Source organism: Podarcis gaigeae, assembly GCF_964106915.1.
Source record: "Podarcis gaigeae genome assembly, chromosome: 17".
Lineage (NCBI taxonomy): Eukaryota > Metazoa > Chordata > Lepidosauria > Squamata > Lacertidae > Podarcis > Podarcis gaigeae.
Genome location: NC_139694.1, coordinates 38,047,142 through 38,064,535, shown reverse-complemented (window position 1 = coordinate 38,064,535; position 17,394 = coordinate 38,047,142). Strand labels below are relative to the sequence as shown.

The 17,394-nt window shown below is 48.1% G+C and overlaps 1 protein-coding gene and 1 long non-coding RNA gene across 2 annotated transcripts; one reads left to right on the top strand and one right to left on the bottom strand.

Moving 5' to 3' along the window:
- The first annotated feature begins 258 nt into the window (after positions 1 to 258).
- On the top strand, positions 259 to 3,566 carry LOC310835252. Its single transcript, XR_014559455.1, has 3 exons — positions 259 to 1,131; positions 1,409 to 3,191; positions 3,441 to 3,566. It is a non-coding gene; the product is annotated as an uncharacterized lncRNA (long non-coding RNA).
- Positions 2,607 to 17,394, bottom strand: DNASE1L1 (deoxyribonuclease 1 like 1). The gene is made up of 10 exons (XM_083719670.1): positions 17,184 to 17,394; positions 12,862 to 13,043; positions 11,645 to 11,733; positions 9,852 to 9,938; positions 7,893 to 8,005; positions 6,812 to 6,924; positions 5,586 to 5,743; positions 5,395 to 5,491; positions 3,423 to 4,137; positions 2,607 to 3,172 (listed from the first exon to the last, which is right to left on the bottom strand). The coding sequence occupies exons 2-9, from the start codon at positions 13,003 to 13,005 to the stop codon at positions 4,003 to 4,005; spliced, it is 936 nt and encodes a 311-aa protein (XP_083575796.1). The 5' UTR covers positions 13,006 to 13,043; positions 17,184 to 17,394; the 3' UTR covers positions 2,607 to 3,172; positions 3,423 to 4,002.

The window sequence follows — 17,394 nt, the reverse complement described above, 5'->3', positions numbered from 1 at the left end:
CCAGCACAGTCTCAAATTGTGGGAGAGGAAGAGACAGGCAGCTGGGGGAAGGCAGGGACCTTCAGTCCCACAGCTGCCTCATAGAGGCAAGATCTACCAAGTAGATTTGCTGTGCCCATTGGGCCTGGAACTCCTGAGCAGATCTTGTTTCTTCTAAGAAAGATTTCGCTTATTCTGTGTGATCTATTGCTGACCAACCCCTGATACCTGCTTTTTGCATTTCTCTCTGATTAAATCACATCTAGCAGTTATCTTTTATTAATTCATTATTTTATTGATCATTTCAGATTTTCCTGTTGGTATAATTAAAGCACAGGTGCACGGTATACAGAGGCCGCACTGCTATGTGTATATACATTTTTAAATTTTATACAAATATTTTGGAGGGTCTTTATTGGAAATGGTCAAGGTGAGAAGGTCCATTTGTTGATGTATTTTTTGAACCTTGCTGAGGACCACTGAAACCAAGCTGCATCATTTTGGCATGGATTAAATGTTCCTCATTTTGCATACATTCAAGCTCTAGTTGAATTGTCAGACTGTACTTTTTGTATTCCATTGCAGTTCACTTCCATCCTTACATTTGTTGCCCATACCTGAAGATTACACCCCATGAAAGGTTTTGCTGTAATAAAAGGGATTACATCTTAAAGTGCCACAAGTCTTTTTGTTGCTGCTGCAGCAGCAGACTAACATGTCTACCCCCCTGGAAAATGTTCCTTATTTAAACCAATTATCTTCTGAAGTTTAGTTCAATCATGACCCAAGATAGGCTACAGAAAACCATTATAGAACATCACAAAAAGCATTTGCTTTTTATCATTGAGTTTAGAGTTTCTACTGCATGAAAATTCTACTAACATATATACTGTAATCCATATCCAACCCTCTTTATACGTCTCTTCCTAGAAAGAGAGGGAACTGACCCACAGCCGAAAACAAAGCAACTGAAAAATCCATAGCACCTGATTTATGGCACAGCTTTCTAAACTGTGTGTTTGGTCTTGTCAGCTTCAAAGCTGTCCTTTAATGCATCTTAGAAATCAGAATGATAAGGGAGGGCTGTGGCTCAGTGGCAGAACATATGCTTTACAGTGGTACCTCTGGTTAAGTACTTAATTCGTTCCGGAGGTCCGTTCTTTTTTTTTTCTTTTTTAAGAAGAGTTTGGATTTGCTATCCCGCTTTATCGCTACCCTAAGGGGTCTCAAAGCGGCTAACAATCTCCTTTCCCTTCCTCCCCCACAACAAACACTCTGTGAGGTGAGTGGGGCTGAAAGACTTCAGAGAAGTGTGACTAGCCCAAGGTCACCCAGCAGCTGCATGTGGAGGAGCGGGGAAGCGAACCCGGTTCCCCAGATTACGAACCTACCGCTCTTAACCACTACACCACACTGGCTCTCTCCGGAGGTCCGTTCTTAACCTGAAACTGTTCTTAACCTGAAGCACAACTTTAGCTAATGGGGCCTCCTGCTGCCGCTGCGCCTCCGCCGCGCGATTTCTGTTCTCATCCTGAAGCAAAGTTCGTAACCCGAGGTACTATTTCCGGGTTAGCGGAGTCTGTAACCTGAAGCGTATGTAACCCGAGGTACCACTGTACATGCAAAATTCCCATGTTCAGTCCCCAGCATCTCCAGGCAAGACTAGGCCAGACCCCTGCCTGAAGCCCCACAGAGCCACAACCAGTCAGTGTAGAGAAGACTGACAGACAAGTGGTTTGAGTCATCATTAAAGCATCTTCCTATGTTACTGTGCACCTCTTTATACAGGAGAAAATAGGCATCTACTGATTCCTATAGCGTAAAAGGATGAGATTACACAAACAATGTGCTCTCTCTTTCTGTTGCCTAGCAGAATGTTCCCTGAGTCAAAAATGGCAAAAAGTTTCAGTGCCACTTCCCATTCTGAGAGCACGGTTCCTCTTTGTGTGTCCTTTACCATTTTCTCTTTCACCTCGATTGCCCTGTTTGTCAGGAAGAATAGCACATAGGACCTGTTCTTATTTTTTAAAAAGGCAGAGAGGGAAAAGCCTGATCAGTGAGCAGGCTGAGCTGCTGATAGATCACCCTATCAATTGTGGTTGAGGAAGAAGTACAAGAGGTAAATTATTTAAGCGACTGAGAGGTAGATCTCGGCTGCACTTCATTAAGAGTTCTTCCTAAAAAGAACTTCAGCAGTAGGGGGAGGATTAGAAAGATGGTGAAGTTCTGCTGTATGTTTTTTGGTTTGGAAGCTGCGGCACAGCATATGCCCACACTGCCCAGGGCGGGTGCGCTCCCGAGGGGGGCGTGGGGTGGAGGGTGCCTGGAGCAGTGCGTGTACCCTGCAGCCAGGGGCGGAGCAAGCTGCTCATGGCGGACATTCAGCATGTTGCCCGCCAGCAACTCCCAAGCCTCCCCCAAGCTGTCAAAACAAAGGGGGAAGGAGGGAATGTGGCGCAGCTCCCCCCTTACTCCAACAGCTCGGGGTAGGCTTGGGAGTCGTGAGCACACCAAATGTCACCCCCCTCAGTGAGGGCACCTGGGGTGGTCTGCCCCCACTGCCCCCTTCATACGCCTCTGCTTGGAAGACTTTTTTTAGGTTGGGTATTGAGATTTACCCACATGGGAAAAGTTCTCTGTGAAGCTTTATTGGGACTGGGCTACTTCAAAATGCAGGCAGGCTCCACCTCCTATAAAAAAAACCCTCCCTGCACCCTGGGAATTAACACAACAGGGAGAATGAGAGCAGCTTCTGGCTCTGGCTGCACCACCCATTTAAAGTAGTTTCATGCCACTTGAAATAACCATGGCTTCCCCCAAACACTCCTGGGAGCTCTAGTTTCTTAAGGGTGCTGAGAAGTACAAGGAGAAACCCCCATTCTCCTTCCAGAGCTACAATTTTCAGACTAGTTTAACAGTCAATCCCTCTGCCCAGGGAACTCTGGGAATTGTAGCTCTGTGAGAGGAACAGGGGCTTCCTAGCAACTCTCAACACCCTAACTTACTACTCTCCTTAGGATGCTTTGGGGAAAACCATGGCTGATTAAGGTGCTGTGATCCTGCTTTAAATGGTGCAGATGGGGCCTCCTTCTCTCTGATATGCCAGCTTTTCACAGAAAGGCAGTTTTTTACACAGAGCAGCATTCAGTTTCAATGAACCCCACCTGTAGTCCAGAATGGTTCAGTCCCATGTCTGTACAGTGGTACATCGGGTTAAGTACTTAATTCGTTCCGGAGGTCCGTACTTAACCTGAAACTGTTCTTAACCTGAAGCACCACTTTAGCTAATGGGGCCTCCTGCTGCCGCTGTGCCGCCGGGGCACGATTTCTGTTCTCATCCTGAAGCAAAGTTCTAAACCTGAAGCACTATTTCTGAGTTAGCGGAGTCTGTAACCTGAAGCATATGTACGGTAACCTGAAGCGTATGTAATCTGAGGTACCACTGTACTGTGTCTAGATAGGTCCTTCTGTCAAAAAGTCAGATGATTCGTTGGCCCTTTTCAAGGCCCATCCCAATTCTTTGATTGTAACTGAGAAGTGACACAAACTTTCATCAGCAGCCGGCTGATTCCCTTTTTGCAAATTTCCGAAGCAGCCTGAAACAGTACCCAGATCTGGTTCGGAAAAGCCTGGACTGCAAGAGAATGAGGGTGCCTGAAAATCCATGCAAATCTTCTTTGGTGCAGTTGCCAGACAGAATTCACCTTCCTATAAGTGGTCCAGTTGTGCTGAAAGATCCACATTCCCTTCTGCTGCAGAGGGGGCTCCGACTGCATCAATATAGTGCTTCCTTCAGTGTTTAAAATCTGCTAGTACTGGACTGCAGGGGCAACAAAAACATAATATGCTGGCTGACCAAGTGTTAACTGTGAAAGTCCCACGTCAAAGCTCACTCCATGGGTGCCCACAGGCAAGCCATCCATTCTCGTGTAAAAAAGGGGAATCCTCTTGGCAGTTCAACACTTCTGTAACTGTAGAGTCAAGGCAGCCACCAGCATTTGGACCCCTGGTATCAGAACAGCTTTAGATGCCATATCCTGAGCCAGCCAGCATGACTAAGGCCAGCAACACAAGGCCAGCTGGCCTGGCTTGCTGGCATCTCCAATGGGCTCTGTTCAGTTCCACCTCTACAGGATAATGGTCACTGATCTCCAAAGCCTGAAAAAGCAGATAAAGAGAAAATGAGGAGCTGGGCAACAAGAGATCTGGTTTCTATCCCCTGTACAAAAAATGGGTTCCTTTCCATAGCAGATTCCAGTGCTTTAATGCAGGCATGGGCAACCCTGTAACCCTCGATATCAGGAGTGGGGAACCTTCTTCAGCTTGAGGGCTGGTGGGTGGGGACAGAAGCAGAAGTGAGCTTGGCCATGAAGCTCACTGGGTGACCTTGGGTCAATCACTGCCTCTTAGCCTAACCGACCTCACAGGGATGCTGTGGGGATTGAGAGGGAGAACTATATATGCCCCCTTGAACTCCTTGGAGGAAAAGGTAGGGGGAAATGCAAGAATGAATAATGTAACTTTTTGTACTTTAGGAGAGTTTCTACATGCAATCGCACTCCCTTCATTCCAGGTAAGGAAGAAGCACCAACCACCTTGGCTGTCAGTCCTGGAAGACCTAGTCCCTGTCTTGCAGGGCTTTCCCACTGACTGACTCCAGCAGCCAAGCTGAGGTGGCTGAACAGACTCTTGGGTTTGGATATTGTTAGGGGTATTTGTTGGGGGTTTGCACTGCTGTTATTATTGCCCTAATTGTTTAAAATGTTTTAAATTGTTTTTAACTGCTACCAACATGTGTTTTGAAATTTGGGGGGTTTGTTGTTTTAAAATAAGGAATGTAGAATGTGTTCTAGGTAAAGAGGAGCTGGGGAAGGCAGAGGTGACCCCAATCACAGTGGCTCTGGGTGGGGGGGGCAGGGCAGGTAAGGGGCACACAGCAGAGGCAGAGGCCAACCCGCTCTGTGGGTGTGCAGGGTGGAGTTGGTCTCACCCAGCTATGCCAACCTGGGTACCTGGTGCAACATCAGGGCAGACTTGAGGGTCAGGGAGGGGAGTTGCTGTGGTCTATAGAGATTTCATCTCTCTCTCCAGGCTTTCTGTCCAGTTGGGGGATCCTGGCACTGGGCAATCAGGACAGATTAGGGATTCTGCTGGTTTACTGCCCACCTCGCCACCCAGCAGTCTCCCTGCCTGAATTGACAGAGCTGGTCTCAGAGGCCGTGCTGAGGACTCCCAGGCTGCTGGTTCTGTGGGACTTCAACATTCATACCAAAGCAACTGGCTAAGGACTTCGTGGCTGCCATGATGACGATGGGGCTGTCCCAACATGTCCCTGGCCCAGTGCATGCGGAAACATACCATACTATGTGCTTATCAGCAAGCAATTTCCCCCTCCCAACAGGAATTTCCCAGTACCTCTGCTTCTGAGAGCCCAAATTCTTTGGCAAAGTTGAACGGCTGAGCAGATCCAGGCACCACAGCAGCCAGGCAGCGTTCTCCATGGACCACAATCCTGTTTAGGTGTAAGGAAGAGTGAGGCATGGGTTAAAATAGAGTGGATCATGCAATTCATCCCCTGACCGGTAAGGCTGGTTCCGGGATCTCACCTGTCATAGGCACAGTGGGTTGTGTCCCGAACGGTGGTGTCGGCATTGTCACCGATGAGCCAATGAAAGCCAGGGTCCTGGCGTAGGCGGATTTGTCCCCAGCGTTTCTTTGCCACGTAGCCACAGTCAGCATTGAAATCACCCAAGAAAATCATATCCTGGGGAGGAATAAGAAGGAGAGAAAAATCAGCTCGCCAAGATTCGTTAAGTGAGCAACGGGATTAGTGAGAGCAGAAAAGAGATGCTGGCTGGAAAATAAGCAGTTGCCAGGTTCTCAAGCAGAGATGGTGTTTGTCCTTCAAATCAGGGGAGAGGAACTTTTTATGTCAAGGAAACCTAACCGCCTGGGGCCTGGTTACCTAAAGGACCAGCTTCTCCAATATGTGCCATCTCATATACTTGGCTCAACATCAGAGAACTTGCCTTGTGGTTGTGGTGGCATCACAGATTTCATCCAGACATATTTCCAAGATGGCAGAATCTACCATTTGCCAGTCAGCAATAACTTATCAAGGTGTCAGTGAAGTTAACTCTTTATTCAAAGAAACAAAACAGCTCAGGCCTAATGAGCACAGCAATTCTTCCAACTAGGTCTTGCCCCAATGGGGCAGTTGTGAGGACTGAAGATCCCTGCCTTCCCACTGCTCTCTAAGTCTGTCATCCCCCCCCCCCCAGGTCCTTCCCAAGCAATCTGAGACTTTTTTGCCTTGTCTGTCTTTGCTCTGCCCTCTTTGTTTTCTGGGAGACCAGGGGAAAGGGGGGCTGGTTGTAGTTTGAGAGGGAGAGTCCTTGGCTTCTTCAGCAGCCTGCCTGAACTCTGCCTCTCCCCCCTCCCCAACTTCCACTTATACCTCTGCTTTCGGACTGCTCTCTGCCACAGCCTCTTCCTGCTCACCAAACCCTGTGACCTCTTCAGCTTCTGATACCTCCTCCCAGACTGCTCCCTCTGACCACTCATCGCCATCCCGCCACCACTCCCCTGGCTCTGAGCCTTCTTCCCCTTGGGGCTCCCCAGCTGGTGCTTCCCATGACTCCTCTCCTTCCAGCCAGTCCATGATATCTACCAATGGTCCACAAGACTGCAAACATTACAATGGCTGGACATGGTCAGCAGTAGCTGCAGCAGTGAAGCAGCAGAAAAATTTCCCATGTAGATGCACGGTGAGACAGCAAATCCCCTGCCATTCTCTTAAACCTCAGCTCCCTTGCAAGTACCCGTTCCTTACCTCCGTGCCCCAGCGTTCCTTCACACTCAGGAAAACATCATAGAGAGCATCTATTTCAGTTTCAGCTGCCTTGGGCATTGTGTGCTGTGGGATCAACACCAGCTCCTTGAGTTCTCGAGAATGGAAATGGAGAAAAAGGTAACCACAAGGTACAGAGTAATCTAGGCAACTTGGAATTCCAACTCAATATAGCCCCTATGGCTTGAAAACAAAACAAGATCTGAAACCACCATTTTGATCCTGGCTTGTTCTCACTAAACATAATTTGAGCAAATCACATTTCCCTGAGTTCATACATCATAGGAACTATGGTTTGTCTGGATACTTCTGATTTCCTACTGTAGCATATGATAAAGGAGAATGTGGAATACACAAAAACAAGGCTTGTTGCTGCTTGTTCACATAACAAAAACCCATAGTTTTCTATCATGTCCAACTAGTTATGCTGTATGAATGCTATTGTCAACAGATGTTTGCTTGGATGATCTGAGAAAATGCAGGAGGAAAGTAGGTGGTCTCTTAGACTGCATCTACACTATAGGTTTAAAGCAGCATCATGCCACTTTAAATAGTCATGGCTTTCAACACCCCCCAATCATCCTGGGAACTATAGTCTGCTAAGGGTGCTGAGAGGAGACCCCCCCCCCAATATCCTCGCAGAGCTACAATTCTCAGAGCTGTTTAACAGTCAATCCTTCTTTCCAGGGAACTCTGGAAACTGTAGCTCTGTAAGGGGAATAGGAGTCTCCAAATAACTCTCATTATTTTATTATATATATTTTTATTAATGCTTGGGGAAAAAAGAAAAAATAATACACCAAAGTTAACATCAAATACCAAGCATTTTTAATATTATAAACTAAAAGAGAGTAAATAAAGAAAAAAGACTTCTGATTCTGTACCTAATCAGCTTCATAGGCTTATGCAAAACTCTTGCTCCAGAATAGCATCCAACTCTTCTACTTTCCATAAAACAACATTGTTTTCAGTCTTCAAAGCCAGATATCACCCTCTAGAAGTTCAGGCTCCCCACTCTCCCACACGCAGAAAGAGAACTCCTGAGATGTCCTAGGCCCCTTACTTTTGTTTGGAATGCTGACGCGGACAATGAAGGGCTCCCGAGCGAAGACATCAGGCCGGTCTGGATGTCTGTCCTCGTAGGAGTAGAAGTCTAGCATCCGAATCTTCTGTTCCCTAGGGGAGGGGAGAACACAGAAATAACTTTGGCCCCAGGGAAGAGGTGAAAGTATGCAGGGGTGGACTTTAATGTGGTGCTCTGAGCGAGGACAAAATTTGGCACACTCCCCCCCCCCCAATATTTCTTGTTTCAACAGTAACTCATAATGATAAAATTGCTGTTTGTGGATTGTCTCAGTAGGTATTCATATAAATATTAGCAGCAGCAGCAGCAGCAGCAGTAGTAGTAGTAGTTATTATTACTCCCTGGCAAAGCTCCCATCACAGGCTTCAGCAGGGAAAACACATGGGCTGCTTCCAAATGACATTTTAATTGAGGCTGATTTGTTTACAGGGAGATTAGATGACTGTCAGGTGTTGATATGGTTGCTCGAGAGCAAACAGGCAAGACTCCAACCTGCCTTTTTTAGGCTTTATTATCTGTACAAACTATTTACAGTGCAGAGTGTGGCAGGTCCATGTCTGCTTAGTCGTTAGCAGAATCTGGGAGTGGGCGGTCCTTCCCCAGGATAACAACTGTGTGACCCCCACCTTTCTCCTCCCCTCTCTGTGCCCAAGACTACTGCGCAGAACAGGCACTGGCAAAGGGGTACTTCCCTCCCCTCCGCTTTGCTCAGGCTCTCCCTAGCATCTTCTGATCCTTGCACCCCCTCCCCACTGGAGGTGTGGCTTCCCTCCTCACCAGAGGAAGAACTACTTTGCAAGATCTTCGGAGACTCCCTGTAACACAACCTTCCACCTCTCGCCTCTGAGCTGATGGCAGTTCCCTGACAATGACATTGTGTTAAAGCACACTTTCCAGTACATTTCCGTATCAGTTTTCTGATCACAAAGAGTGAAATCTTTTAGAGATGTGGGTTTGTTGTACAACACTTTCCAATCAACTGCAATTGTGCAACCTGAAGTGGCCGATATGCGATTGAGTCCTACACAACAACAGTTTGAAAGTGCCCAGGGTGAAGCTGAAGGCTAGATTGTACCTACAGAGACAGTGCTGTGTGAGCAACAAAAGGAATAATTTATTTCACATTATCTGTGGTCTAGTGAATAAGAATAAGGATGAAACTTGACTCCTTGCATCTGTGGGGATTACAATTAAGGAAAATTTGTGGAGCAGGAAATTCATGCAGAGCCCTCATCAAGGTCAATAGCACATCCTTGATTGGGCACCAACAATTGCTTTTTTCTTGCAATAAAAGGGTCTCATTATTTCTGCATTTTTCAAAATGTGGCACAGTCATGAAAGCCCCACCTAGAGACCACAGTGACCTGGATGGTTTGTACCGGAGAAGGCCCTCCCTCAAATAACCTGGTTCTGTTCCAAGTGATGGCCACAGCAGCATGAAAGTTCTGGCAGAAGCAGGACAAGAGTTCAAGGTCCAGCAGAGCAGGGTAAAGTCCAGGGTTCGGCCGAGGCAGCACAGAGTCAAGCAAAGCAAGGCAAGATAAAGCAAAGTCCAGGCTCTGGCAAAGCAAAGGAAGGTACGGTAAGTTAAGGTAGAACAAGGCAATAATTGCTAGAAAGGTGCTGGCAAAAACAGGCTCCTCTTGTGCCAGAGGTTCCAGGGCAGTCTGGTGTCTCCTCTGAACCCACAGCCTCATCCTCTGAAGATGGGGAGTAAGGCACAATTTAAAAGTGTGACATACGCCAAGCTTCTCTTCTATCAGCCTCCAATCTCTCATTTGTGATAGGTCAGTATTATTTTCTCAATATCTTACAGCATTGTAAAGATATCTGAGATAATGTAGTTAAAAGCTCTATAATATGTACTAAAAATCACTATATAAACGTTAATTCATCACCACCATCATCTAAATGCACGCTCACACTCATGACACTCACCTGTATATGAATACATAGCGTTCTTGGTAGTTGTTCCGGCCCAGCAGAGGGCTGGTGAGGTAGGTATAGGGACTAGAACTATGATACCTGACAGGAAAAGAGAATTCAGTTGCATTGAAGATATACGTGGATATATAAAAAGCACTTCAGCCAGTGAGTGGATAAACAGAGAAAAAGTCTCACTGTAAAGTAGGAATAAGGGACGCGGGTGGCGCTGTGGGTAAAAGCCTCAGCACCTAGGACTTGCCGTTCGAAAGGTCGGCGGTTCGAATCCCTGCGGCGGGGTGCGCTCCCGCTGCTCGGTCCCAGCGCCTGCCAACCTAGCAGTTTGAAAGCACCCCCGGGTGCAAGTAGATAAATAGGGACCGCTTACCAGCGGGAAGGTAAACGGCGTTTCCGTGTGCTGCGCTGGCTCACCAGATGCAGCTTTGTCACGCTGGCCACGTGACCCGGAAGTGTCTTCGGACAGCGCTGGCCCCTGGCCTCTTGAGTGAGATGGGCGCACCAACCCCAGAGTCTGTCAAGACTGGCCCGTACGGGCAGGGGTACCTTTACCTTTACCTTTAAAGTAGGAATGGAAAACCTGTATTCCTCTAGCTACTGAACTACAACTACCATCCCTGATCATTGGCCTTTGTTGCCTGGGGCTGATGGGAGTCAATTCCAACAACATCTGGAGGGCCATAGGTTCTCCAGCCCTACTATAAGGCAATGTGGGAGTTTTGAAAGTCAGACACTCGCTTCCTGCACCACCCAGGTCAGAGGAGGGAGCTTCAGGCAGTTCAGGCCAGGACACCATCATTACAGTCCAGAATCCTCTTGGTGCTGGGAGTAGAGTAATTCGGGAGAACCAATCCTCTGCTGCTGCCAACAATAAAGCTCCCAGATCCAGTGTTCTCCCTCAGTATGGTCATTGTGCTGCTGTGGAGAGTCCTGGTGCTGGTTTTGTGTGCCCTGGTCCTGTGCATCAGGTTCAATGAGCTCCTGCTGGCTGGCCTTGGGTTCAGGAGTTCCCCTGACTACCAGCATGAGCCTCAGAGTTATGAACCCAGTGGGGCTCCTTAGCTGGTACAGTGGTACCTCGGGTTACAAACACCTCCAGTTACAAACACTTCGGGTTACAGACTCTGCTAACCTGGAAGTAGTACCTCGGGTTAAGAACGTTACCTCAGGATGAGAACAGAAATCGTGCACCAGCAGCGCGGCAGCAGCGGGAGGCCCCATTAGCTAAAGTGGTACCTCAGGTTAAGAACAGTTTCAGGTTAAGAACAGACCTCCGGAATGAATTAAGTTCGTAACCAGAGGTACCACTGTATTCTGTTTACTGACTGGCTGGGGTTAGTGTACACACACACGCGCACACGCGCGCACACACACACACACACACACACACACACACACACACAATCACCATATCCAAGATTCCTCCCCATTCTGACACAGTCCTGCCATGAGACAAAGCACAGCACACTGGCAATTTTCCTGCACAAGCCTCGTTGAAATAAATGGTATTGCTAATCTTGCACAGATCTCCCTCTCGTTCCTGTGAGACTCATGCAGAACAGCCTGGGGAATTATGCCCAACACAATTTAGGGGGAAGGGTTTTTCCACCTCAAGCACCAAAATATCTGGGCCAGCTCTGCTCCCTTCATGCAGCTGTCCAGCTTTCCTCCCATTCATTTCTCTTTCCCAATCCATATTTTTTCCAAAGGCCCTGTTGTCTCCTTCTCCACTATCTCTTCATGGATTCCTCTCCCTCTGGTTGCATTTCTCCCATATTACTCACACTCACCGATTCAGGGCAGCCACCAAGGCAGGAACTGCTTTTCCCTTTGCATCCATCACCTCTTGTAGGACAGCGATATCACAACGAGAGAGGATCTGTGGGAGGGAACAGAGACACATCAGCCTGTATATCAGGGGTAGAGAGCCCAAATGTTGTTGGACTCCAACATGTTAGTCCTAAATAAGGTGGTAAATCTGTGTCTGGGCTATACCTAGGGAATGGGAGAGAATTCTGATTCAGTTCACATTTAAAGGTGAACCTTCTGCCTGCAAAGCATGTGTTCTTACCACTGAACTTTGGCTCTCCCCTGGAGTTCTTAACCAGTGACGGACCTACGTTTTGGGGGCCATGAAACTTGAACTGCCACGGGGGCCCATTCGCAACCAGCAAAAAGGTCTGGGTAACCAACCACTGTTATTTTCTCCAATGGGGTTGTTCCACAACAGATTGCCACACCTTTACAACAGCTTTACTCAAAAACTTTGGGATTATCAAAATATATACAGCAAAAAATTAATCAATTTGAGTCATGCAACTCAAATTGGATCTACTGGACCCAATTTTTCAAAGCACTGTACACTAAAGTCACTTCTGGGGCTCCTCTGGAATTAGGCGCTTTGAACCAGGAGTGGTTTCATAGCAGATACACCCCTACACCCAGTGGCGTAGCGTGGGTTGTCAGCACCTGGGGCAAGGCAAGTAATTTGCGCCCCCTAACCTGCCACCACTGCCAGCTTCTTCTTGCTGCAGCCTGGGCTGGTCTGGTGTGGTTCTCACCCGCGCTCAGTGCTGTGCTGGGCGGCCGCTGCACTGTCCCTCCCCCAGATAGTCCCTCGCTCTCTCTCCACACCGCACGCCTGGCACCCACCCCCTCCACAGTGGGCGGCGACCCGGCGGCTCGGATCGGATTCGCACAGCCAGCACTGCAGTGAGAGAGAGTGAGTGAGCCAGGTAGGGGCAGAGAGCTGCGAGTGCGAGCGCGCCCCCCCCAGATGTTGCGGCCGGCCCCCCCTGCACCCCCCAGGCTATGCCACTGCCTACACCTAACTTTAGTGGCTTCTCTTCCTAATCTGTCCTTCCTACTCCTCCCACACCCATTAGAACTTGTTAATACACGTTGCTCATGCGAGCAAATCCTGTCTAAAGAAGGAATTCAACCCGCAGAAGCCACATGCATCCAGAAGAATCAGGGCTCCCGCCAGGGGTTGCCTTGAAGTCCCCACCTTGACAAGTGTGTCCATGACGCTGGCCTTGCTCGCCTTCCCTTGGGCAAAGCGCTGAGTGTTGAAGGCACAGATCCGGAAGGGGGCTCCTGCTGGGCACAGCAACAAGAGCGGCAAGAAGCGCAGAAAGCAGGAGGGCTCCATCCTTGGGAATCCAGTCAGGTTCCTTCTACAGACGGATTCTGTGCAAGATAAAAGTGAATCAGAGAAAGACAGAAAAGCAGGCCGATGGAGGAGGTGGCAGTGGCTGGGAGCCTGTCGAGGGAATCACTCCTACAATAGTGGCCACTCATGAATCTTCTGGGACGAATCTAAATATAGAGATGAGTGCTACTAAATAAAGACCAACACAAACTAAAGAGCAGAAAGCAGCAGCGTGTTAGTTCATGATTCTTATGCCAACAGACTCTTCCTAGGCAAGGCCTGGTTTGAGCCAGGGGGCACGGGCACAGAGGCAGTTTTCCTCTTGGAGGGGGCAGCTGCTGTGCCAATTTTAAACAGGATCATGGTGCAGAGAGAAAGATCCACCCCACCCCTGCAGACTGCAGTCATGAAGTTGGTCAGGCCCCTTTGCAGCATTACTTTAAAATACGAAGATCTGCTGAATGTATTCACACCTCTAACCCATCTTCTGCTTTGATGCTAAAAACTTGCCTTGATCTCCAGCATCAGCTCTAGAATATGTGGTGAGTGCCTCCCGAGAAAAGGCAGGCTATATGCATCTCTCACAAGCTTCCTATCTGAAATTAGGGAGTGGGGCTTCCAAGTTAGAAGTTATAGCTTCCATGCAGGTATAACTCAGCATCCAGGGAACCTGAACGTTGGAAAATTCAGTTCAGAGGAAAGGAAGTCCTTCACACGGTACAGAGTAAAACTAAGGAATTTGCTACCCCAAAACAATCCATGAATGGAGGGGGCTACTGCGCTCATGCCTTGCTTATGGCGTTCCCACAGGAGTCTGGTTAGCTACTCTGACAACAGGCTGCTGGGTGAGACCGGCCTTTGGGTTCTTCTTCTGGTATTCCTGTTCAATGAAAGGTGGCATACAAATAATGCGACTAATGTCTGTTCCTTTTTGCTTCACATCTCACCTTTCCTTAGAGGAGATCAAGGGGGGAGATATGGTTCTTCCCTCCTCATTTAATGCTCACAGCAGCCATGTGAGGTAGAGGCTGAGTCAACCAGTGAAATTCAGGGCTGAGTAGGAATTTAAACCCTGGGGAAGACACAAGATCTACCCACCTTGGAAGAATGGCAGATGAAGGTGGTAGACTATATGGGACTGGCAGAAATGACTGGCAGAATCCGAGACCAGGGAAGAGAGACGGCGGAAGAAGATTGGAAGAAATTTAAGGACGATCTTGGGAAATATTGCAAAATTAATGAAGGTTAGAATGATGTTGGTTTAGAAATTAAGTGGTTTTCAGCTGTAATGATTAAGTAAAAAGAAAAGAAAGGTTGAAAATTATTTGAAAATTAAGGGAGAGGATTTGTTGAATCAATAATTAGAAATTGGAATACAAAAAGGGGAGGTATGAGGAGGTCGGGGAAGTAAGTTATAAGAAAATAAGGGAATGAAACTTTACTTGTTTTTAAATAGCTTTTAGTTTTGTATTTTGTTTTATATATTTTTTGTGTTTGTGTTTTGTTTTTAATTACTGTTTTTTTTTTGTATAACTTTTGAAACTTTAATAAATATCTTTTTTTAAAAAAAAAAGGAATTTAAACCCTGGTATTCCAGGTCTAGGGACGCGGGTGGCGCTGTGGGTAAAACCTCAGTGCCTAGGACTTGCCGATCATATGGTCGGCGGTTCGAACCCCCGCGGCGGGGTGAGCTCCCGTCTTTCGGTCCCAGTTCCTGCCCACCTAGCAGTTCAAAAGCACCCCTAAGTGCAAGTAGATAAATAGGTACCACTTTATAGCGGGAAGGTAAATGGCATTTCCGTGTGCTGTGCTGGTGCTGGCTCGCCAGCTGCAGCTTCGTCACGCTGGCCACGTGACTGTCTCCGGACAGTGCTGGCCCCCAGCCTCTTAAGTGAGATGGGTGCACAACCCTAGAGTCGGACACGACTGGCCCGTACGGGCAGGGGTACATTTACCTTTATTCCAGGTCTAATCTAGGACTCTAATCACCAAGTAATTTCGTTGTCCCCGAGAGGGGGCAATGACAATAAATATATTATTATTATTATTATTATTATTATTATTATTATTGTTATTATTGTTATTATTATTATTATTAGGCCACACTGGCCCACAGAGGCTTCTCACACTCTTTTATTTCTTTTCAGTGACTCAGCTTTTACAGAAGATATCATATATTCGATTTTTAATGTCTCATTCTCCAGTGCCAAGCAAAGAAATATGGAAGGTATTCATATAGACCAAGAATAGACCAACAGCATTTTCACAAGTTGCATTAAGTGTCAAATTAGACATTACTTTACGTTTGGACAGTATTATTACACTGATATCTAAGTTGCTCAGGCTAGTCTATGGTTCTCTCATCTCTCCCCCCCCCCCCTTTTATCTGTACAACAACTTGATGAGATAGGTTTGACTGAGAGATATTAACTGCCCCTAACTGCCCCAAAGGCACCCAGTGAGCTTCATGGCTGAGTGGGGATTTGAACTCGGAACTCCTCAGTCCTAAGTCTGACCACAGGAGTACCACACTTGTTGCACATCTAAGATCCTTTTTCATGATGTCTACAACTGGGGTGGGGAAACTTTGGCACTCCACATGCTGTTAAACTAAAACTTTCATCAGCCCCACAAGCATAGCCAATGACTGGAGATTATGGGAATTGTAGTTCGGGGGGAAGTGACAAGTGGGGTACCGCAGGGTTCTGTCGTGGGCCCGTTGTTGTTCACTGTCTTTATAAACAACTTGCTGAGGGGATGCTCATCAAATTTGCAGATAACAACAAACTGGTAGGGTGTCTAATGCTGTAGAAGACATAATTAGGATTCAAGAGGACCTTAACAGATTGGAAAACTGGGCCCAAACCAACAACATGAATTTCAGTAGGGACAAATGTAAGGTTCTACACTTAGGCAGTAAGAACCAGTAGTACAAATATAAGATGGAGGACACCTGACTTAGTAGACCACAAAATGGTAAAGGTAAAGGACCCCTGACAGTTAAGTCCAGTCGAAGACGACTCTGGGGTTGCGGTGCTCATCTTGCTTTACAGGCCGAGGGAGCCAGTGTTTGTCCACAGACAGTTTTTCTGGGTCATTTGGCCAGCATGACTAAGCCACTTCTGGTGCAACGGAACACCAAAACCACAGCAGCACACGGAAACGGCGTTTACCTTCCTGCCTGCGTGGTACCTACTCATGTACTTGCACTTTTTTTTTGGCATACCTTCAAGCTGCTAGGTTGGCAGGAGCTGGGACCGAGCAATGGGAGCTTCGAACCGCCGGCCTTCTGATCGGCAAGCCCTAGGCTCAGTGGTTTAGACCACAGCACCACCCGTGTCCCCAGTAGACCACAAGCTGAACTTAAATCAACAGTGCAATAGCGCCACCTTGAGCCCTATACTGTGTGTGCCCAGTGTGTGTGTGCCCGTTCATCTTCCAAAATGTTCGACAGCCAAGGTGTGGCTTCTGATTGGTTTCACTGTACCAGAAAAAGCTTTAATTTGCATAAATTAATAGCAGGTGTTGAACCCACTGTGCGTAAAGTAAGAGCAAATGCCAAATTATTTTTCTCAGTTAAGCCAGATCTGCAAGGTTGTTTACGGCAGGTGTGGACAACCTGTGGCACCACAGATGTTGCTAGACTACAACTCCCATCATCCCTGACCATTGGCTAGGCTGGCTACGGCTGATGGGAGTTTGAGTCCAGCCACTACTCCTGATTCATGTGATGTGCAAGGTAGGTACCGAAATCTTTTGACAGAACAACCTTCCTGCTCAATCATCATCATCATCATCATCATCATCAATAATCAGATCTCGTGTGTTCCTGGCTGAGAGCTCTGATGCGCCAACCCTGCTTATCCGGAAACGGGTTAATTCCAAGTTAACCTGTCTATTTCCAAGGAAGAGGAAGTTTCCTCCCTGTCTCGGACTGTCCTTTAATTTGTCGGGAAGGACCTGGGTGCTCCGGATCCCGAGACACTCCGCTGAGGAACCATCCAGCAGCTGAACATATTTGCGTCCGCCGCGGTCAAGGCAAAAAGGGAAGGGCGGATCCGATGCAGCGGCTGCTGCTCCTCCCGCTGCGCCCGTTCCTGCAGCTTAGGGCGGCTCTTCAGCCGCCCGCCAGCCCTTCGCCGCCCCCCGACCCCACGGCCTCGCCTCGCTCCTCTCACCCGCATCGCGGCGCGCTGGGAAGCGCCGTGCCCGTTTCCTCGCGCCCTTGTCCCTCCGTCCGCCCGTCGGGCGGCAGCAGCAGAACAGCCAGACGGAGCGGGCGGGACAGTCCAGCCCCGCGCTCGAAGGAGGCGCCACTCGGGGAGCTCCGAGGAGGGCGGAGGCGCAGCTGGGCGGGAGAAGGGAGCGCTCGGCCCCCTCGCCAGTCGC

Excerpts from the sequence above, each read along its gene's own strand:
- DNASE1L1 (XM_083719670.1), bottom strand. The coding sequence starts at position 13,005 with ATGGAGCCCTCCTGCTTTCTGCGCTTCTTGCCGCTCTTGTTGCTGTGC. Across the intron at positions 8,006-9,851 it reads CGCTATGTATTCATATACAG|GGAACAGAAGATTCGGATGC; the intron begins GTGAGTGTCATG and ends CCCCTCCCCTAG. Across the intron at positions 6,925-7,892 it reads CGTCAGCATTCCAAACAAAA|AACTCAAGGAGCTGGTGTTG; the intron begins GTAAGGGGCCTA and ends TCCATTCTCGAG.